Below are 22,554 nucleotides of genomic sequence, written 5' to 3'. Positions count from 1 at the left end.
CGAATCCATCCTATATCAACACTCCAACTTCCAACATTTTTTTGCCGTCTTGACCACTATGATCAATGATCTGTCTTTAAGAGTGGTCGGACAACACAATAAAAATATTCCCCAACAAAAAAAAATAAAACCAGTTGATGTAAAATTAAACACCCAATGCAACTGCGATATATAGAACATCCCTGAAACCAATCCAATTTAGCCTGCCTACCGCATCTCATCCAGGACACGATTTCTCACGGTTAGAACTTAGAACAATAGATAACCTGCTTTAGTATCAAAACGGAACGAAATGGTCATCCCGGTCTTTATTCTATTCTCCTGGAACCAACTGCTCAAGAAGAGGAGGAAGCAACATTAAAATTAATTAGCAGAGGCAGCGGCACTTGCTGTTGCTGCCTGCTTGTGGACAAATGCCACACCCTTCTCAATGCTGGTCTTCAGCTCCGGCTTAAGTGCTTCCAGCGCCTTGGCCTCATAGTCTGTCAGACCTTGGAGGTCAGCAGATATAAATGCTTCTATACCATTCTTCCCAAGCTTAACTCGTGATGCAAAGAAGGGCAGCTCGGTTAGCTCAGACTCAACAAAACAGCACTCGTAAACATCCCCATCACCATCAAGAGCACGAAGCGATGACTCGACAAACCGTGCTGCCGCATACGCCATCGACAGGGTTGCAGATCCAGCACCAGCTTTTGCCTCGACAACCTCTGTCCCAGCATTCTGTATTCTTAGAGTCAGCTTTTCAACTTCTTCATCAGTAAACGTTGCTGATGGCCTCGTCTTTGACAACAATGGTAAGATAGTAATTCCAGCATGTCCTCCTATAACTGGTACGTCAACATCAATGAGCTTCAGGTTCTTCTTTTGAGCAACAAAAGCGTTAGCTCTGACGACATCAAGAGTAGTCACTCCAAAAAGCTTCTTAGGATTGTAAACACCCTTTTGCTTAAGTACTTCTGCAGCTATGGGAACAGTAGAGTTCACTGGGTTGCTGATGATATGGATGAAGGCATCGGGGCAATTGTCAGCGACAGCCTCAACCAGTGTCTTCACAATGCCAGCATTGATGTTGAATAAATCATCCCGGGTCATGCCTGGTTTCCTCGGAACTCCTGCAGGAATGACAACCACATCCATTCCCTTCAAACAATTGGCTAACTCTGATTGTCCAGTGAAATCCAAAACTTTGGCAGGGGTATTGCAATGGCTAAGGTCTGCAGCTACTCCTTTAACATTTGCAATATCATAAAGATGCAGTGCTGAAACCAAGGGAGACATCTTGATAAGAAGTCCAAGGGGTTGGCCAATACCACCAGCAGCCCCAAGGACAGCCACCTTAAATGAGGATGCTCGGGGCTGGAGTTGATTTGAAAATACTTGTTTTGGTCTAATCTTGGGAACAAAAGATGCCTGGAGAGATGCAATGCCTTCCTTTCCCAAAAATGACGTATCTGCTTCGATAACAACTGATGATGATGCTTTCAGGCCACTGAAAACATTGATGGTCTTTGAGCAACTAAAACTCAAGCCAGAGGGCTTGGATCTTGCCCCCAAGCTAGGTTGTGCACAAACTGAACCAATAGACGCAGCTGTAACTGCTGTTGATGTCATCTTAAAGTGCGATAGGAAGAGCTAAGAATATAAATCCTGATATTTATACAAAAAAATCAGGAGTCATTCAAAGTTGTAGAATTCCATCTAAATCATGATAAAGGAACCCAAGAATACTAAAACTTATGCATGAAAGGAATCATTAAGAGATAGAAAAAAACAAAATTAATTAGGTAAAGGATGCATCCTACTATTTTGGCATTAGAAGAGAGTATGCTTCGTTAATGATAGTTACCTTTAAAGTTAACAAAGTTCAGTGTGCCAAATATGGCTTACAGATTTTTGCTTCCATAACACAACTTGTAACAAAATGTAATTTAATCAAATGACACAGTTGCTACCTATGAGGCAAAGACATCGGCACAGGACATGGACACATATGATACTAATAATTCTGATGTAACACTGAAAAAGTAGGGTTTCTATCCATGATCACCAGTTCATGAAACTTATGATAAGTCATAACAACTATTAGGAGTTACCTTTACTGCCTTGCAAGTAAGTGATGTTAGAAAGAAGAAAAAAAAAGAAAAAAAGACTTATAAGATAATTACATTTTGAGTCAAATGTTGGTTAGAATCACAGAAATTACAAATAAATTCCCCCAGTCAATTTATTCATTATAGCTGATGGGTTGACAAGTAACTTTCATATACATGGTTTATTTGTAATATAAACAATAAGGGGATTTTGCATATACGCTGCACAATGCTCATAATGCCAGCATGTGAACATATAATTCCCAGAAAAAGTAGCTGTTTGCATATCCTTGGAAACTTAGCATACACTGAACAATAACCTCTTGAACCAGCTAGACAATGCTTGGTACAAATTTATCAGCAACCAACCCAAACCTTCGTATATTGACTAAAATGCACTGTTAATGATTGATTCAAGGACTACCAATATTTAAAGGGTATTGTCATTATGTAATGAAGCTAAAGACATAAGTGTCTTTTCACAACTTGCAATAAAAATCTCCACAACCTAGGGGATTGGCACCCTCCATAGGTTTCACTGTCACGTAAGCCAGGAAATGGCATGTTGGTTTGAAATATTCCATGGGTAACTTATGATTTGAAATCATGTGTTCCCATGTGGTTTTGAAGCTTGGATCACGAAAACATATGCAAACCAAATTAATCATATGTCAAAGTCTAAATTAAAAGAAAACCCATGTCATTCTCTCTAACATTCTCTCTTGTCATCCAAAACTTCATACGGTCAAATGCACATTAAGAAGCAAGCCATTGTGTCATTTAACCAATTGATAGAGAATACAATTTGGTTCAATCTTACTAGTTGTCTAGAGTTTTGTCTTATTTTGATCACAAAAGCAAAAAAGAAAGGACGAAGAAGACCAAAAAAATTAAGCATATAGCCCGAATGAGTGAAATTTCTTCAACATATCTATACATTCTGCAGATATAGGCAGAAAAATACTATTATCATGGAACAGCAGGTCTTTCGGAGTAGAAAAATCCATAAAGAATTTTTTTAAACACTTCTTGTCACTTAAAAGCATTGAGCAAACATCATCTATATTAATACAATTACACATTGATCAGATCATACCCAGTTCATGTTCAATTACAACTGTGATGTGACAAACTTCATTATGACAAACTATATAGATTAAATAATTAATGCCAGTTTAATACCAGTCTCAGTAACCTAAAAAATCAAAAAATAAAGTATACAAGTCAATGTCTATATACCTTTGTTGTACTATACAGTTTCAGACAGGTACTTGATCCGACCAGTAGATACTGGTTAGTCCGTACCAGTCCATACATGTTTAAATCCATTATATATGCAGATCTTGAAGGTCCAAATACTAAAGATTCCATTACATTAAAACTAAAGGTAGACATAAGAAAATTTAATTGCCGTAGGATATGGTCAAGCCCTCTGATCCAGATATTCTACAAAACCACAAAAAAGGAATCTCTATCTTATAACATATGGAGCAATGATGATAAGATAGTGAAACAAATGTGATTTTAAAGTCGATCAAATTAATATTGCACTCATGTTGAATTACAAATAAGATGTGGCTAACTTCAACATGACAATAAACTACTAGATCAAGGATTTAAATGTCAAACTAATACCAGTATCAGTAACCTAACAAATCAAAAGAGAAAAACATAAAAGTGAATGTCTACATATGCTGTAAAACGAAGTACATGTTTTTATACAGGTGTTGATGGGCCTGGTAAATCCTGGTTGGTTCATACCAGTCCATCGATGTTTAAATCCATTATATATGCATATAAGATAGGTCGAAAAAATGAAGATTCCATTGGCAATTAAACTAAAGGAAGACATAAGAACATCTAAATGCAATAGGAAGCCTTTAGTTTCAAACTTATTAGTTAAGGAATAGAGCTCTAAAAATAAAGGTCAATCCCTCTGATCTGGAAATTATACAAAATCACAAAAAAAAAATCTCTATCCTATAACATGTGATACAATGATGATAAGACATATGAAACATCTCAGCTGCTATAATTATGTGAAAGAACTTAAAGTAAAGCATTAAATAAAAGAGTGGAAAATAAGAAAAGGGGGGGAAGGAGGGGGGTTTGTTTTAGATGGGGAAGTATGCAAAATTTATGCATGAATTTTCATCCCAGAGAGGACTTTCGACGACAAACTACATTAGAACCAAAGGCTAATAAAGTTATATTCTTTGTCCATTAAAAGAACCTTTATTTCATCACTAAACGAGGCCGAAAGATGGCTAACATCGGGCGCATTTTGGTACTTAATCAACCAAATTACATGCCCATTGAGCTTCTATTTCTTTTCTCCTCTTGCTTGAAAATTAGATGTGAGAAACTGATGCAAAAAGACTGTTTAGTTCATTCATTTCTAGTACTTAACTTTTTTCTAAATTATTTATGATATCTTGGTGGTTTCTGGGAGTAGGAATATGTGACTTGGAAAAGATTTAGTCAACTTTCTACTTTTATAAGTTCCACGATGATCAAGCAGTCGTTATCACACCCAAGCCACTAAAGATCCACCCTCTAAATCTTCCGATGAAAAGCCCCAAGGAGTTTAGAAACAAAAAAAATAAAAAACAAAACTGAAATGATGTTTCCGTTTCCTCCCTGAAACACCCAAAGCAGAAGTGTTAAATGGGCACTTTACTATTTTGTGTGGTGGCAAACATTTCTAGGCCACCATAGGGCTCAAAAGCAAATAAAGTGCACCGAGGTTCCCATCAGGCCCAACCTCTTTTGGCTGCGAGTAGACGATTCAAAGCGAAGAAAAGCTGTCAAAATAGTAGAAGAATGGGAAAGCAGGGCACCAAATTGGACCCACGAATCAAGATTCAAAATAAATCAACACGAAGGAAAAAGACAACCACGAAATATCATCCAGGGGACCAACCATCCACCTACTGATCGGATCCAAGAGGCGTAATGAAATCAACGAGTCCAGAGATATGTGTACCGACAACCAATACCTCGGCAAGAAAAGACTCCAAAATAGAACGGACGGTGCTTGAATTTTCGTATATCATAATAAATCAAAAGATATGTGCACCGGAATCTTGTCTTCTTTTCACAAGATCTTGATAGCAAATTTCCAGAGAGATCAAGAACCTAATTCCAGGTACTATCCAAAAGCAAGTGAACGGAGAAGAAGAAGGTTGCCATTCGACATTCATCCAGATATCTTCGGAGATCACGAGACAAGAGATCAAGCTATCCTCTGTCCGAATAAAAAAAAACAGACCGAGGCAGCCAAATAACCAAAATCTTCCGAGTCTACGGCGATCCAGATCTCAGATCCCAGGCATGAAACCGAGAGATCTCGATCCGGCTACCTCCCTACCCAATCAGTTTACGCGATACCAAATTGATCATACAAAGATCTACAGGGACCGACTCGAACCAGACAGATACAGGAATGCGCAGCAACGAACGCATCAAATTCAACCACAAAAGACGATGAGTAACCAAAATAGAGGAGGGAGGAAGCTATATTACCTTTTCGGCCGTGATATCTTCCCCCTGTCCAAGGATCGACGCCCGACGGAGATCGCCAAACAATATGCGAAGCAGGCTCTCCCTCTCCCTCTCCCTCTCTCTCTCTCTGCCTCGTGTATGTGTTGTGCCTTGCTCTCGTTCCCTGTAGATTCGCATATCCCATGTAATAAGCGCGACGGAAGAACACAAATTGCCCACGCCAACTTCGAGGTAGTTACCCAATTGCGTCGAAGCCAGGATCCAGACTCCGTACCCGCGGAGCGAGCACCACGACCGACTCGTGATCCCGCTTCACTGCCTAGTGACTAGGGCCCACCACCACAAGAAGAAAAAGGAACAAATACCCGGTCCTCCCGGACGCTGCCGTGTCTGGACTCAGACAGGAAATCCCCATTCAACTGCGGGTGCTCACGGTCCGATCCGGCGTCCGTGGCCGTTGGTTGCAGCGGGAAGCCGCCGACCTCGCGATTGATTGCCCGTTCGACTCGCTTTCGGCCCTCGTTGCTTCTTCCAAGTAAATAAATCAGCTGCATCTACCAACTACCAAACAGGGTGGATTCGTGGTTGGCGCCGATTCGCACCACACCCGTTAACGCACCCGAACCCAATTAAGAATCCAAATAATCCGAATCCGATTCAGAAACATTTTTATCTTAAGCTATCAAATCTCTATTCCTCTTAAAGATACAATCACACACAAAAAAAGATAAATCAGATTAATCTTATCACGTCGAATTGATGATCCAAATTTCATCTAAATATAATTATATATGGGAGTAAGGATCGTGCCATATGGATCGATCTGACTGTCATCCATGGATGTTTCAGTTCAATTAAGTTTATTATATATGATATTATTAGCGAATCATTAATTTGACTTTTAAGGCATACTACTATTGCATGTAGATTTTTAGTGAAAAAAAATTAATTATTTTATATTATTGTACATCTTTAAATTTTCTTTTCACAAATAAATATTTTACTAAAAAAATCCAATTATTAATTATTTTCTAATATTAGATTTAAAAATGTTTATCACTTTTACCTATTTATATTAATTATATATACATTATAGAAAAATAGTGAATTATTAAATTATTGATATGCTAATCAAATTTATATGAGATGAAAATTACGAGAAGCCTTCAAAATATCTTTGATTACATGGTTTCTCTTTTTCAAAAAATTAATAATTTTTAATGTATCAAATCGAATAATAAGCTTTTACCAACCTTTCTCTATTATCCTTTGAAGTGTCAAGAGGATCATCATTGATAGCAACTATCATCCTCATCGTGTCATGTATAAAGTATCCATCACCTAACGAGAAAGATATATACATAAATAAGCCATCGGAATTAATGAGCCATCGGAATTAATGAATAGTATCATATCTATTATATGTATCACATCCTTCCACCTTACGAGGAATGATCTTAGGATAACTTTGGCATTCATTGAAATCTTTTGTACATGCTATTATTTCAACTAGTTGATAGACTAGACAATTGGTTCTTGAAATGTGTCTTATTTCTATTGATCTAGATCATCTAAAGAAAGACTCCTATAAAGTTGTGCAACAACTAGGCCTCCTAACTTGATAGATTAGCCCTTAATTTGACAAGCTCTCATATTTGCTGAGACTGAACTTCTGCTCTACTAGCCTCCAATATGCCTTGGCCTCTCTGCACCTAAAAAGGAAATGTTTAGGGAAATCCTCCAAGGATTTAGAATTAGAGAGATGAGTTTTGAAACTAACAATCGGTTCTAAAACAACTTCTATAGGAAAATCTTGACCTTGATGGGTAGCCCAGTTCCCATATCTTCCTCTAGTAAGTCCACCTTCCTTCCTTCACATATTTATCATGTTTGGCAAACTAATATGCATTTTTTGTAGAATTATACTTATCTATCATGAGAGTCTAAACCTATTTATCTTACTCCAAAGTAAAGGGGATATAGATATTAATAATTTTCTCCCTAAGATAGGGATGGACCATAGCCTCAAGAAGATTAGAGTTCTACACATATCCCTCAATAAAATTAGTCACCCATTTGAGCCACATCATATCATCTACGTTAACAAACATTAACCATCTATTTAAAACCATATTTGACATCAATATTTTCTCCAAATATCAATATTTTTATCATCTCTTAATAGTTTTTAAAGATCCCATAAGCTCAAGATATCATATTAACATAGATTTGTTTATTAGGTTTTTAACACAAGGTCATCAGCGATGGCAAGACCCATATTTAGTTATTTAGTTTGGATAACCTTCACTCATAACTTGTCCTCAATAGACATGATTCTCTTAGTCCAAATGATTCTATTTATTATTTTTAAATCTCTAACCCCTAACCCCATAATCCTTATGTAAAGTTATGGTGTCCCAATTAAGAAGATTGTGTTTCTCTTGGAAGGTTTCCATATAAAAGAGCTCACAAAACATCTTTTCAGCCTCGGTGATAGTTCTATCACTTAAACACATGCTCATCGAGAAATGCATTGATAGGGCATTAAGGAAAATATTGATAAGCAAGAGCTTCTTAACTTGATTTAGGCGACCTTTAAATTAGCCCTAAACCTTAGTAGCCTTGGCTAAAAGAAAGTTATGATGACTTTTACTAAGCTTCCTATTAGTGATGAAACTGCTCAGATATATTTGATAGGCCACTTGCTTTCTCTAATTTCCAACAAATCACATATATGGTGCTTCGTGCTGAGGGGACAATTGTTGAGAAATAAAATATCAAATTTGATAAGGCTAACTTTGAGATTAGAGTAATGAATAAGTTAAGCATAGAAATAATATTCTTATAAGACTTGGAATTTGCTCTAAACATAAGTAAGATGTCGTTCACGTAAACCAAATAGGATATGCATTGACCATTAATGTTGAACAAAGTAATTTTGCCCTTTTCAATCTTATTATGTAGCATATAACTGAGCACCTTATAAAGAGGTAAGCAATTATCTGGTCTCCTTGATGAATATCTTTATGGGTAGTAAAACACTTAGAGATTTTTCCATTGATGAGACAATACATAAGTGAAGTATAGAGATAAGCTGAAATCCACTTAACAAACTGAGAAGAAAATTTTATCTTATTTAGCACCTCCTTTATTGGCTCCCATAATATCTTATCATATATGTTTTTCAAATTAATCTTAAAAAAAAATCAATGGGTATTTACCTTTGGACCTAACCACAGTTCATTGTGAGAAAACTCCATTGTTATAAAAATATTATCATAAATATTACAACGGGGAATAAAATCAGACTATTCTTAACTAATAAATTTCTTTAGAAATTTTTTAATTATATTAGCTAAGACTTTAGCTAACAATTTGTATATCATATTATAAAAAGCAATAGGACCACTTATAGCTTCAAGCTAGATCTGCTTGATACTTGCTCGTGATACATAAAGCATGTGTTATATCAGACTTGGTCCATAATATGATATACATGATAGGCCCTATCGCTGAGGCATAGGGTATCATATCCATCTTCGCCCTTTCTTCAGAAGTTTTTAGGGACATACTCTTAAAAAGCGATATCTTATGTCTCATTGGTATAAGTCTTCTTTTAAATTTTTCATACTAAACCTTTTGACAATGGTATCTATATACTTAGGATAAGCCAAGCATCCTTTTGGATCTATCTCTATAGATTTAAATCCTCAAAATATAAGATGCTTCCCCTAAGTCCTTCATGGAGAAGTGCGTAGATAACCAAGTCCTTATTGTGGAGAGCGTTCCTACATCATTTTCAATGATCAGGATGTCATCCATATATAACACTAAGAATGTGATAACGCTCCAATTTAGCTTCATGTACACACAAAGCTCATCTTTGTTCTTCATAAAGTCATAAGATCTCATTACCTCATCAAATCTTATGTTCTAACTTCGAAAAGCTTACTTTAGTCCATAAACGAATCTAAGCAATCTACACACCTTATCTGAGTTATCCTTGGACACGAATCTCTTATGTTGTATCATATACAACTCCTCCTCGAGGTTGTCATTGAGGAACATGATTTTCACATATATTTGTCAAATCTCATAATCAATGTGTACCACAATAGTCAATAGAATTCGGATGGATTTTAGCATGACTACGAGTGAGAAGGTTTTGTCATAGTCAACAAATTGTCTTTGACAATACCCCATAGTCATTAGTCTTGCTTTATAGATATTTACCTTTTCATCTACTCTGATCCTCTTCTTGAAGACTCAATTGCAACCAATGGGTACAATACCTTAATTAGGTTCCAAACCTTATTATAGTATATAAAATCCATCTCAGAATTCATGGCTTCTTGTCACTTCCCGGAGTCTATACTCGTAATAGTATCCTCGTAGGTCTAAGGATTAATATTCTTGACATTCTCTCATCTAATATATCCCACATATCTCTGTGGAGGATGAGATACTCTGCTAGACTTACGTAAAGTTGAAACTTGTGTGCTATGTACTTGAACAGACTTGGGCTGTAGAGTGATTATTGAGCCAAGTTTTCTAACCTCGCTCAACTGTATCATGCTCTCATTATCTCCGCCAAGAATATGTTCCTTGTCAAGGAACACCGCTCTCTTAGCTACAAAGACTTTTTGATCCTCGGGGTGCTAGAAATAAGACTTATAAGTTTTCTTGGGTTATCGTATGAACTTACACCACTCCGTCTTATATTCCAATTAATTAGGGTTATGTCTTTTAACGTGGGCAAGGTAGCCTCAAATCTTAACAATCTTAAGATCGAGATTCTTCCATTTTCACATCTCATATGGTGTAGACGCTATCGACTTAATTGGAACTCTATTCAAAAGGTAAGCTACAATCTCTAGGGGGTATCTCCAGAATGAGATAGGTAGGTCGGCGAAATTCATCATGGACCACATCATATCTAATAGTATACGATTCCTCCTTTCAGATATAACATTGAGCTGAGATGTATAAGGAGGTGTCTATTAGGGTAAAATCTTATGATCATTGAGGAACTGGGTGAACTCTATACTCAAGTACTCACCTCCTCGATCTGATCGAAGAGTTTTGATTCTCTTTTCAGTCCGGTTCTCCACTTCATTCTTATACTCCTTGAATTTCTCGAAGGCCTTAGACTTGTATTTCATCAAGTACATATGTTCATACCTTGAGAAATCGTCAATAAAAGTAATAAAGTAGGAGTAACCACATATGACATGAGTTGACATAGACCACATATATCACTATATATGAGTTCTAGCAGCTCAATGACTCTCTCCGATTCCACTAGATAGAGAATTGTTTAGTTTTCCATGAAAGCAAGGCTCGCAAGTTATATATGACTTATAGTCGAATTGATTTAGATATTTATCCTTTAACGACTTTTGAATTCTTTCCTCATTGATATGACCTAGCCTATAATGCCACAAGTATACATTGTTCACCTTATCTCATTTCCTCTTAGATACACTTACATTCATGATATGTGGAGCAGTGCCTAGCATAAACAAAATATTCCTCTCGTGATGATCTTAACATATAATAATATTGAATAACCATTATTCTCAAAAACTAATTTATATCCACTAACTATTAAATACGAAATAAAAATAATAATTTTGATAATAGAAGGAATAAAATAGCATGCATCCAATATAATAATAGCTCTACTAGGGAGATGTAGAGTGACATTGTCAACAGCTACTATAGTAACTTTTACTCTATTACTCATCTTGAGGTCCATCTCGCTTCTTGCTAGTCTCCTAAGTCTTGCCAGAATCTATAACGAATTACAAATATGATAAGCACTATCGATATTCAATACCCATGTATTATTACATGAATATGACAAATAGAGATTGATTATGAATGTACCTAAAGTTTCTCCAAGCTTCTGTTTCACTCTCTCTACAAGGTACTCTTTGTAGTTCCTCTTTTAATACACATCTTTGCTATATTAAAAGCATTGACCTTTGTCCTTCGTCGAGTCCTTCTTAGCAACATTTGCTTTACCCGTTCTACCCTTACCCTTGCCATTCTTAAGAGACTTTTCTATATTCTTTTTTCTTTTTTTTCTCACCAGTATAGAGAATTGACTTCTCTTTCTTAATAGTATTCCCTGCCTCTCACAACATATTGAGGAACTCAAAGAGAGTCACATTAAGTTTATTCATATTAAAATTCATTATGAATTGAGAAAATGAATTTGGTAGGGATTGAAGCATAAGTTCAATACATAGGTTATCCTTTAGAATAATTCCTAGACCTGTGAGTTTCTTTATCCACTCAATCATCCTTAGGACATAATTCTGAACCGATATCTCCTCAGTCATCCTAATACGAAAGATGCTATTTGATATTTTATATCGCTGAGTCCTTCTCTATTCCTCGAACAATTTGTGGACATGTAGGAGAATGTATATGACATCAATCTTTTCATGTTGTCTTTGTAACTTGGGAGTCATAGAGCCCAACATATAACACTAAGTAAGAGTGAAGTCATCTATGTAAATTATGTAACGAGCGAGTCATCTAGATCTGGAAGTTTCAAATCTAACATAATCGATCATCGAGAGTAATAGCCAACCTTATGAGGGCTATTAAATATCAATAAAGGATCATTCGTTCTCAATGCCATGAGAGGAATAACCCATGTGTTTCCACTTAAACAAATCACTAGTCAGGGTCATTCGAATTGAGAGAGAAAGAGTTCTCTGGGAGAATCTAATTAGAGTGAGACTCGAGTAGAAATCATATAGGCCTGATAACATCATACCCGGTATATGGTCTCTGGGGTATTAGATGGATGTGAGACTATATATATATATATATAGTAATTGAGGACAAACAAGTCCAATAGATTGGATTCCCATGTATCATTTGTGGATTATGATGTAGTGGCTTAATACGTCCGTAGTCAATGAATCGAGTGAATTATTATGAAGATAATAATTTATTGAGCTAGAAGGAGTTTTGACAAGTATGACAAATATGAGATATCCACTAGAGCCCCTATTTTATTCAATATCAAATAAGCCCATGAATTATTGGATCCTATGGATGAGATTCAATAAGAGCCAATGAGAGATTATTGCGTAGATATCTACTAATCTAAGTAGCATGGATAATTGGCTAGAGATCCAGTACCCAATATGACAGAATCTATTAGGGTAAGTTGATAAGGGGTCTCTATAAATAAGAGGGAACTAAAGGGGCATGAGCTATATTCTTTTTTGCTGTCTCATCCTATTCTCCTCTCTCTCTCCTCCTCCTCATACTGTAGACCCTATTTGAGGCGTGTGGATAGCAAAAAGGGACAACCCCTTCTTGATTGCGTGGTGCATGCGAGAAAGAGATTTAGACAATAATTTGAGGAGGAGCATCACAGCCCCTATTGTGTGGATCACCGAAGAAAGGAGGATAGTTGACCTCCTTCATCCTCTCTCACAGATCTATAGGTTTTTAGGGATATAAAATCTCCTTAGGTAACATATCTTTCTTATATGCGTAATTTTTAATTTTATGGTTTTTACATACTAATTTTTGTATGATGATGAAATCTTATTTTTCTACGAGAATTTTGATATTTTGTTTTCTGTACTTCCGCTAGATTTTTCAACACTAACAAATTAAACATAACAAATTTATTCTTTTTAATTAAAAATTTGAGATGTGTCAAGTATTCTTTCTTAGCATCACCCTTGTAATTCCAAGATAGAAAATTTGTGGAGACAAATTACTAGGAAGTGTCTCTTGATAGTGAGAGATAAAATCGTTAGGCTCTATAGCCCTATCGCGCTATTAGGTTTTAAGGGTTTTTTAGTGATGTTTAAGAGAACACAAAAGAGGGTTGGCACTTCTTTGAGGTGGTTTCTTCCTCGCCTTATGTCCTTGGCTACAAATGTCTCTTATCCACTCGGGATCTTCTTCCATAGAAGAAACCCAAAATCTATCTCGATGACTTCATCAGTTGATTTATGGAAGACCTCTACGACTTTCTCCGTGAATTTCACTAAGGGGATGGAGTGAGGCATTGACTTTTCACTACCACCATCAATATTCTCCGATTGCTGGTATTGTATTACCTTTTTATCCTTCTCGCAATGATGATCTCATCCCCTCATATTACCTTTTTATACTTATTATCTTGTACCGTAATGTTTACATTAACGTTATGATTGTGAAATCCCTATCTTACCACACCAGCCTTCAATGACTTACAATTATCGATTTATTTTATCGTAAGCGTTAACACAAGTTCAATAGATTATCTCTAGCAAATCTTACACAAAATTATCGAACATGTTCAAACATATGAAATCTAACACTAGAGTTCCTTTTGAGAGTCCATAAGGAGGACTAATCGAGAAAGAAAATATCCCCTCCCTCCAAACGGACTCTTAAGTCAGAAAAAAATAATCACACAATCGTTCTTAAGCTCGCACAGAACATTTAGCATTGGTCAATAGTTAAGTAATAATAATAATAATATATTTAAAATTTCTTCATAGTACTTGTGTCTATCGATAATTTAAATAAAATTTAACCAATATTTATTCAGGTTTAGTTAGTCAAATTTAGAATTTGATTGGGTCATAAAAGCCGCCCCGCAGCCGTCTCTACTTTGGACGATCAAAGGTTTTAAGTAGGGAATTTTATATGGTTAACTCCATCCCGTAACTGGGGACGCATGCGACCGGGTAAAGAGGAAGGTGCCAACTGTCCCCCTTCCCCAAAAGTCTTCGAGTCGAAAGAGCGCAACACTTTTCTGGCTTCCTCATTAAGTACCCGTTCTTCCACCTGACATGCCACGGGTTTACTCAGTGGCGAGGGCGCACCCGAATGACAGGTACGATGTTGAGTTAGAACGAAGCGGGTAGGTAAACTATACCTTTTAAACAAACCGAAAACCAAAAGAGGCCGCTGGTCAAACCCGGCATTTGCACCCTCTCGTCAGGGACCCACACTTGTTTTCGTACCTGATCCAAGTACGACACTCCGAACACTGGACAGATGAGTGTTCGAATCAGTGGGGGCCTGAGTTGTGTCCATTGAAGAGGCGGGTAGCTCTCGGGGCGAAGCCGAAAGCGTAGAAGAATTCAGCATGAAGAGTCGGGCGGGGAATTCAACAACCGCTCGGATATCTTTTCCTTCACCGGCGAAGGACGACGACGAGGGGAAGAAGAAGAAGAAATAGGAAGCGAAGCGAAGGCAGGCTTACCGACTCTGCTCTGTCTCTTCCGGTGGCTTGTTTTCAGGGGGCGGTGCAAGGGCGGTGAGATTACCCCACTCACGAATGCTCATATCCTCCGGTGCAAATCGGTCAGTTGGCCTTCCGACTCGGTGCTGCTAACCGAACCTTATTCTAACCGCTCAGACGTCGCTCGCTCGAATCCAGCTTGTTCGACTCTCTCTCTCTCTCCCCTCTCTCTCTCTCTCTCTCTCTCTCTCTCTCTCTCGCTGGATGTTTTGGCGAGGAAGACGCGAACGAAGAGGGAATTTGTGCTCCCTTTCTCCCCCGACTTTGTTCCCAGCCGAAATCATACGCCGTCTCTGGAAAGAAGGCAACCGGGTACTGCTCTTCTTCTCTTCTCTTACTTGATTCTGTGTGTCGCTTTGTTTGAGCGAGGTTCGAACTGGAATGCTCTTCTGTGTGTGATTGGTCCTGTTTTCTTGTTAGCTGGAAGCTCATTCTTCTTCTTGTTTGACGAAAAACTAGTACATTTTTGCCCCTTTTACCTCTGGTTTTTTGCCTTTCATATTTGCCGTCTTGGATTATTCTAGTTCTTGAAGAAATATTGTAATGATGTGCTTTCGAATTCTTCCCTCGAGATTTGGCGGCGGGTTTGGTTCCACGAGATGCACTCGTTTCGCGAACTCGCGCGTACTTGCATGGTTCTGTTTCTAGCTCTTTGTTGGTTTCTGGAACCCATGGTTTGTCTGTGTCTCTCCTTGCTGTCGGAGATTAGTCTTGCTGTTTTTACCTTTTTGTTTTCGAGTTGACGCTGGGGTCAGCTGGTTTACACATAATGATGCAGCTAAGAGAGGAGGAGAACAACAATTAATAGGAAAGGCTTTATTTTGGATCATTTTTTGGGGTGTGGGATAACATTTGCTTTAGAGAAATTAGAAGATGGGGGGATTGGTGGAGGCAGTTGATCGTGGGCGGTTTCTGTCTGCTGCGAAGTCTCTCTCATAGGGTTTCGTCCCCTCTCTGTGGAATCTTCACGGAAATGAGTATGTTTTTGGGAATAAAAGCCAAAAATGCTATTCAACTGGGAGTAGCATCTTTATTTGAGTGTGGAAGAATTGTTTTCCAATCTGAAAGTAAAACGAAACGCCCTGTTAAAATCCTTTGTAAAAATTCTCAAAGTTCCTGGCTGGAAGATTGGGATACTAACCATCTGGAGGTCTCAGTATCTTACCACTCAGTGGTGTTCTGAAGGGGAGAAGTATTCATGACTTAATACTTCTTCTAGTGCTGCCATTTGAGCGCAAACAGTTCTCTTTTTGGCCCTTAATTGACTTTTTAACTGTAGATTTGACATGATTGATCGCAATCTGCATAGCTTAGTTGCTAATATAACCATGTATGTAGAGGGTCCCGTTTGGTTGCAGACATGCCTGTTGTCTGGTCATAATTTCATTGTTTCCAGATAATTTATGAACCTAATTTGTTGCATAATTTTGAAAATAAAGGAAAAGGGGAGAGCAGAATTTGTTGTGGATCTATCCTACATTTCGTGCCTCCAAAGAAATGCCTTTTGTTTGCTTACTTTGGTCTTGAATTGGTTTTTTACCATCAAATGTGATCCAGTTACTTCTTTGTTGTTGAAGTATTAAGAATAAGCTGAAGTTTTTGAATTTTGACATTTCTTTCTGAGCTTAAACAATCCACGTATGAAGTTTCTCTAGCTCTGTTTCTTGCTTTATCATTTGATACAAATTAGTGTCAACACTGAGGAATTAGTATGAACGAATGATTTTTATTATGTTTTCTCTTTCTATTGGCATGTTGCAGAGATTCCTATTGACTAAATGCAGGAACTTTGATTGCTAAACATTTGCCAGCAACAAAATCAACTCTAGATATATATACATCTAACTTCCTAAAGGTTTGAGTTCAATGGAATAGTTGTTCTAGATAATTGTTATAGGATAGACAGTTTGTGAAAGATGAAGAAATGGTCTGGAGCTGTTATATTAGTATTTCTGTTCACTTTGCTGATTCTGAGGTATGGGATATTGGAGAATCCCCTAGCTGAAAGATTGTTGCCAAGTCCTTTATCTCGCAATTCATCTGAACCGCTTGATTGGTTGGACTCTGCATTGCCTGCAATTCAAAATCCAGGGAATGGATTTCGTGTAGTTTCTGCTAATGCCATAGTCTCCCGTCTTTTTGCACCAAGAAACCTCTCTGATGCAGAGCAACATTCATTGCAAACATGGAATCATTTGGATCATTTAATAAATTATTCCAATCAGTTACCTCAAGCTATTGAGGCTATCAGGGAAGCTGGATCTGCATGGGAAGACCTTATGGCTGTATTCGAGGATAAAAGATCAAACAGAAGTACACAGCGGAAAGTTAAAGAGAAACAATGCCCTTATTCTATAAAAAAAATGAACATTACAGAATTTGGCTATGATACATTTAAGTTAAAACTTCCTTGCGGTTTGGTTCAGGGTTCTTCGATAACTCTAATTGGTACTCCTGGTGGCCTTCTTGGTAACTTCCGTATTGATTTAATAGGAACAGCTCTTCCAGGTGAACCTGATCCTCCTATCATCTTTCATTACAATGTCCGCCTTCATGGTGACAAATTAACAGAGGATCCAGTGATTGTCCAAAATACATGGTCTGTAGCTAATGATTGGGGTGCAGAGGAGCGTTGTCCTTCAGACACTCACCCTACTAGTAAGAAAGGTAATAACTTTTTGCAATATATCAAGCATTACAGTATAGAAGCTCATGTTTTGTTGTTGGCTATGATATCTTTTCTCTATCCAGAGGTGTAGCTTTAATCTGTTGCGCTGAATTCATATTTTGCTCACTTCCTGACTTTCATTGTTTCTCATATAATAATTTTTATTTGCTTGATGATTTCGATGAATGTAAATATCTTTCAAGGATTCTCCAACCTCTCAAATAACAATGAAGTTGCAGATTTTTTTAAATCACAAGGCAGATGTGTGGAGGTAGTTATGGATGGACGAAGCGCTAATGAGGAGCAAGGACTGGTGGGGCTGGTTGCCATGGAGATTAAATGTGTCATGGATCTGTTGCAAGTGAAAGTTAGATATGAATAAGGGTAGCACGTAAGATCGGATGGATTATTTAGTTTTGACTACCACATACATGTCTCGTGCCCCTTAGATTGTGTAATCAAACTGTAGTGTCTTTTAATTATTGCTGTTTATACAAAAATGCTTCTTTACTACCTTGCTTGGAGAGTAGCAAGTGTTGTGTCATATACATTGGGGTAAGATGAAGATGGTTTTCTCGACTCCTTAGATCAATAACATTGAGCCCTTCTCACAGTAAAAAAACCAATAAATCAAGAGCTAGATGACAAAACAGAAGATAAATTATTTGTTGCCTTTTGCGAGTCCAATTTAGAAGACATGAAACATAAGCAGCTTCTTAGACAATTACCATTCTTTCCATTTAATTTGTAGTTTTTCCCTAGTCTCCACATAACTTACTTCATGACAGTTTATCATTTTACAAGTATTAAGGTGGGTATTTCTGAAGGGAACTTCTTTATCTTATTCTTGATAAGCCATCTTGGCCTATTGCCACTCAATTTTGATGATATCTAAGAGGAGGCATCTGACCAGTTTTACTTCCTATTGAAATTGTATTTTGCTTTTGGACATAGCAAGAAGTCCAAAGCCAGATATATGGGGCAGTTTCTGGAAAGATAACTAGTTCTAATTAAAGTTGCACACTCCTTGTGCTGTGAAAACATCTAAATCTTTTTGCGGTCCCCTGATGGTGAGAATTTTGTAATGATTAAGCTGCTATTATGTGGTTTTTGAAAAAGTGTACCTTTATTCCCCACATATCCACCTGGGAGTCATCTTGTATGCTCTAGTTTCCATGAGCCCTGGCTATGATTTCTTATTTAAGAATTTTACCACAGTTGTTCTGATGTGCTTAGCCAATATTATGTGTTGGTAGTCTCGTTTGTATTCTGTGTTTCCTATAATTGTTCCTTTGATCTTTTGTTGCAGTGGATGATTTGGAGCAATGTAGTGCAATAGTTGGTAATGATGAGAAAGGGATCATTGCATCTGATAAGCATCATAATGTTTCTAGATCAGTTCCACTCAAAAAAGGGGGCAATAAGCCGAGAAGATATTTCCCTTTTAAGCAAGGATATCTTTCCATTACTACCATTAGGGTAGGCATCGAGGGAATCCAAGTGACTGTAGATGGAAGACATATAAGTTCATTTGCTTTCCGAGAAGTACTGTTACTGCAACAAACCCATCATTTCTTTTTTCTTTTCAGCCGTTTCTATAACTTTAATGATTGACTGACATTTTGTGTTCAAATAACTTTTTGATTGGTCAGACCTTGGAGCCATGGCTTGTCAATGAAGTAAGGATTTCAGGGGACATGAAGTTGATATCAGTCCTTGCCAGTGGCTTACCTACATCAGGGGACTTAGAGCATGTTATCGATTTAGAGTTGTTAAAGTCAAATCCTTTGCCCATACACCAAGCTGTCAAATTTTTTATTGGCATCATTTCAACAGCAAACAATTTCAAACATAGAATGGCAGTCAGAAGAACATGGATGCAATACGATCTTGTACGTACTGGAGCAGTTGTAGTGCGCTTTTTTGTAGGCCTGGTAAGCAGGTGCATCAATGTCTTAAAATTCAGTTGGCATTACTTGGACACATTGAGCATCTATCTTTTTTTCTTCTTTTTTTGCTGGCTTATTGAGAAATGGTCATTCCCTTGTAAATTATGAACTGCTAGTTAACTTCAATGCAAGATTGAAGTATATGCATTTTTTTCCATTTCTTGTACAGCAGTGTCACTTTAGAGATTTATCACAATAGAACACAACCACTTGACATGCGACATTGAGATGCATATTACAGTGAGAAATTTATGCTGCCATACTGTGAAAAATATCTAACTTCATTAGATCTTTCCACTGAACTATAGTGGTATCTTTTGACATTTTCTATTTGGTTTTATCTAATTTAGGAAAAGAAATGGCCTGCTTAAAGAGAAGAGGATAGAAGAATATTTAGTAATCTATTTAACTCTATTATTAGTCTTAAAAGAGACTAGGCCTACAATGTAATATATATACACATGTATAGCTAAGAGATCTAATGGAGAAAAAAAGAACATTTCGTAAATCTCGTCATTCCGCAAAATTTTATCTAAACACACTTCTAGAACTTTAGGAACACACATCCTGAGGGTAATAAGGACTTTCCCAACCTTATCTATATACATAATAGGCCATTTCAGCATCACCAAGGCTCAAAATAAGACTCCAGTTATACTGATAAAGATAAAAAAATATTTGCAAAATTTTAAATGATAATTACTAGAGCACGGACCGCTCCTATTCTAACTAGGAAATTTGTCTTGCTCATCATGTCACTTGTTCTGTGTAGTCTTGCCAATCGTGTTAGTTGTTCTTAACTGATAGTTGCATTATTAAACAAAATTTTATTTTGCATTTCTACATTTTTAAGTTTTTGTGATTGGGACTATATTGCCTGTGTTTTTTCTGTTATCCAATCACAAAGTACCTTCTAGGAAGTTTTATTTTACTTCTGAGAGTTTGATTGAAGTTACTCGTGTTGTGTTCTTCTATCTTTTGTGATCTTAAGCCATTCTTGGTAGCTTGTACAAGTTGGCATACCTAAATGTTCTCTGGTTTTTCGAACAGCATAAAAATCAAATGGTAAATGAGGAGCTTTGGAATGAGGCTTCCACATATGGAGATATCCAACTGATGCCATTTGTTGACTATTACAGTTTGATTACCTGGAAAACCATAGCCATATGTATTTATGGGGTAAGTTTGTACACTAATTCATGAAGACCTATCTTCTACCTAGTATATTTGTTAGTTTGCCTTCTCTAAAAGTTCTATTTTGCCTGTTCTGATAGACAAATGTTGTATCGGCCAAGTACATCATGAAAACAGATGATGATGCTTTTGTTCGTGTTGATGAGGTGCTTTCTGCATTAATGACAACTAATATCACAAGTGGGCTGTTATTTGGTAGGATCAACTCTGATTCCCAACCACACCGAAATGTGGAGAGCAAATGGTACATATCACCTGAGGTAAAATTGTTTTTCTTGTGTCTATTTATCAAGTTATTCTTCTATTTTCAAAATTATAGAAGCATCCACTTATTTTCAAAATGAGTTCTAAGACACAAGGGCAATCAACGATATATCAAGTTATTCTTCTTTTAAATTGTTTTTCTTGTGTCTATTTATGAAGTTATTTTTCTGATTTCCAAATTATATAGAAGCATCCACTTATTTTCAAACTGAGCTCTAAGACGAAAGGGCAGTCGACAATATAAAAACTAATCGTGAAACACACAATTCTACTCTCTTTTGTTTCATGTTAAGGTAGCAGTAAGTATTTTCTGAACTGAATTCTCATCTTGACATAAGTGAGATGAACTTTTCATATATGTCATTAACCCTTTTGAAATATTTTCTTCAAATATTCTTTACTATAATGCACTATAGATATATGGATTGAACCATCACCAGTTGTTTTGGGATTGAAGTCCAAAATTGTCCCAAATAACTAAAGTGTCTTCCAGAATATTTTTTGGAGTCTTCCAGAAATTATTTGTTATTCTGCTTTGTGTTTCTTTGCTCATCCACTATTAACTTTCATGAAGGACTGGCCTAGCGAGAAATACCCCCCTTGGGCTCATGGTCCAGGATATGTGGTGTCACATGACATTGCAGAGGCAGTGTACAAGCAGCACAATGATGGTCATTTAAAGGTACTGAATCTCACCTGCTTCATGTGATTCCCCCATATTTGACATAACAGGAAAACTATTTGTGCAAGCCTCAAAGCATAGCACAGTGCTTGTTACATACAATGTGAAGGAATTCTAGAATCAAGATGCCTTGAAGAGTTGGCAAAGTTGTTTTATTAGATAAATTTCACTAATTTATGCTGTTTAATTGAGTTTGCATTTCATTGTATTAAATGAAAGGATGTTAATCATGCAGATGTTCAAGCTAGAGGATGTTGCAATGGGCATATGGATAGACAAGATGAACAAGAACGGGTCAGGTATTAAATATGTGAATGAGGGGAGGATTTATACAGATGGTTGCGAGGCCGGGTATGTTCTTGCCCATTACCAGGAACCACGGGAAATGCTATGCCTGTGGCGGAAACTTCAGGAGACGCAAAGAGCAAGATGCTGCGGAGAGAAGCAATAATTCTGGTGTTTGCCCTGATTGTCTTCATTCATGGTTTGCAAATTCACGCCTTGTGGTATAGTAAATGCTACCAACTTTGCAGGAAGAGGACATCTACATAGATATTGGTCGTCCTTGAAATGATTGTCTTGGAAAGGTTATTGTGATGGCCTAAACAAGCCCTCTTTTGATGGCTGACCAACTACAGTGTTTAATCTTCTGGTGGTTCTTGGAAATATTTAGTGATTAGTAATTTCCTCTAACCATAGGCTTTTGATGGTGCCATACTCTAGTTATCACAGAGAGAGAGAGAGTTATTTAGTCTTGTGAAATTTCCTTTGTTCTTGTATTCAAGGGAGATATTTACTGTATCAGAGAACCGAGTAGAGAACTTCGTTGATTGTATGTTTAGAAAACATAATCATATAGCAAAATTGCCATTCTTTTTTCAGGAGAATTCTCAAAAGCTGTGTGAAGTGTTCTACATTTTCTGAGC

At 37.0% G+C, this 22,554-nt stretch overlaps 2 protein-coding genes across 2 annotated transcripts; one reads left to right on the top strand and one right to left on the bottom strand.

The window, feature by feature from the left end:
• Positions 1-140: 140 nt before the first annotated feature.
• On the bottom strand, positions 141-5,852 carry LOC135641327 (malate dehydrogenase, chloroplastic-like). The gene is made up of 3 exons (XM_065156676.1): positions 5,837-5,852; positions 5,619-5,760; positions 141-1,650 (listed from the first exon to the last, which is right to left on the bottom strand). The coding sequence occupies exon 3, from the start codon at positions 1,612-1,614 to the stop codon at positions 364-366; it is 1,251 nt and encodes a 416-aa protein (XP_065012748.1). The 5' UTR covers positions 1,615-1,650; positions 5,619-5,760; positions 5,837-5,852; the 3' UTR covers positions 141-363.
• A 10,790-nt stretch (positions 5,853-16,642) lies between these two features.
• On the top strand, positions 16,643-22,442 carry LOC135640731 (beta-1,3-galactosyltransferase GALT1-like). The gene is made up of 7 exons (XM_065155445.1): positions 16,643-17,538; positions 18,849-19,084; positions 19,192-19,473; positions 20,539-20,667; positions 20,763-20,942; positions 21,521-21,628; positions 21,864-22,442. Exons 1-7 carry the CDS (start codon positions 16,788-16,790, stop codon positions 22,077-22,079), a joined length of 1,902 nt encoding a protein of 633 aa, XP_065011517.1. The 5' UTR covers positions 16,643-16,787; the 3' UTR covers positions 22,080-22,442.
• Positions 22,443-22,554: the final 112 nt, after the last annotated feature.

The sequence above is a fragment of the Musa acuminata genome, chromosome BXJ3-6, assembly GCF_036884655.1.
Source record: "Musa acuminata AAA Group cultivar baxijiao chromosome BXJ3-6, Cavendish_Baxijiao_AAA, whole genome shotgun sequence".
Taxonomy (NCBI): Eukaryota; Viridiplantae; Streptophyta; class Magnoliopsida; order Zingiberales; family Musaceae; genus Musa; species Musa acuminata.
This window is presented reverse-complemented; position numbering and strand designations above follow the sequence as displayed.

What these genes read in the sequence shown, in the direction of transcription:
- LOC135640731 (XM_065155445.1), top strand. Translation starts at nt 16,788, where the DNA reads ATGAAGAAATGGTCTGGAGCTGTTATATTAGTATTTCTGTTCACTTTG. An exon ending in TAGCCATATGTATTTATGGG is followed by an intron (nt 20,668 to 20,762) that starts GTAAGTTTGTAC and finishes CTGTTCTGATAG; the next exon opens with ACAAATGTTGTATCGGCCAA. An exon ending in AATGGTACATATCACCTGAG is followed by an intron (nt 20,943 to 21,520) that starts GTAAAATTGTTT and finishes ACTTTCATGAAG; the next exon opens with GACTGGCCTAGCGAGAAATA.
- LOC135641327 (XM_065156676.1), bottom strand. Translation starts at nt 1,614, where the DNA reads ATGACATCAACAGCAGTTACAGCTGCGTCTATTGGTTCAGTTTGTGCA.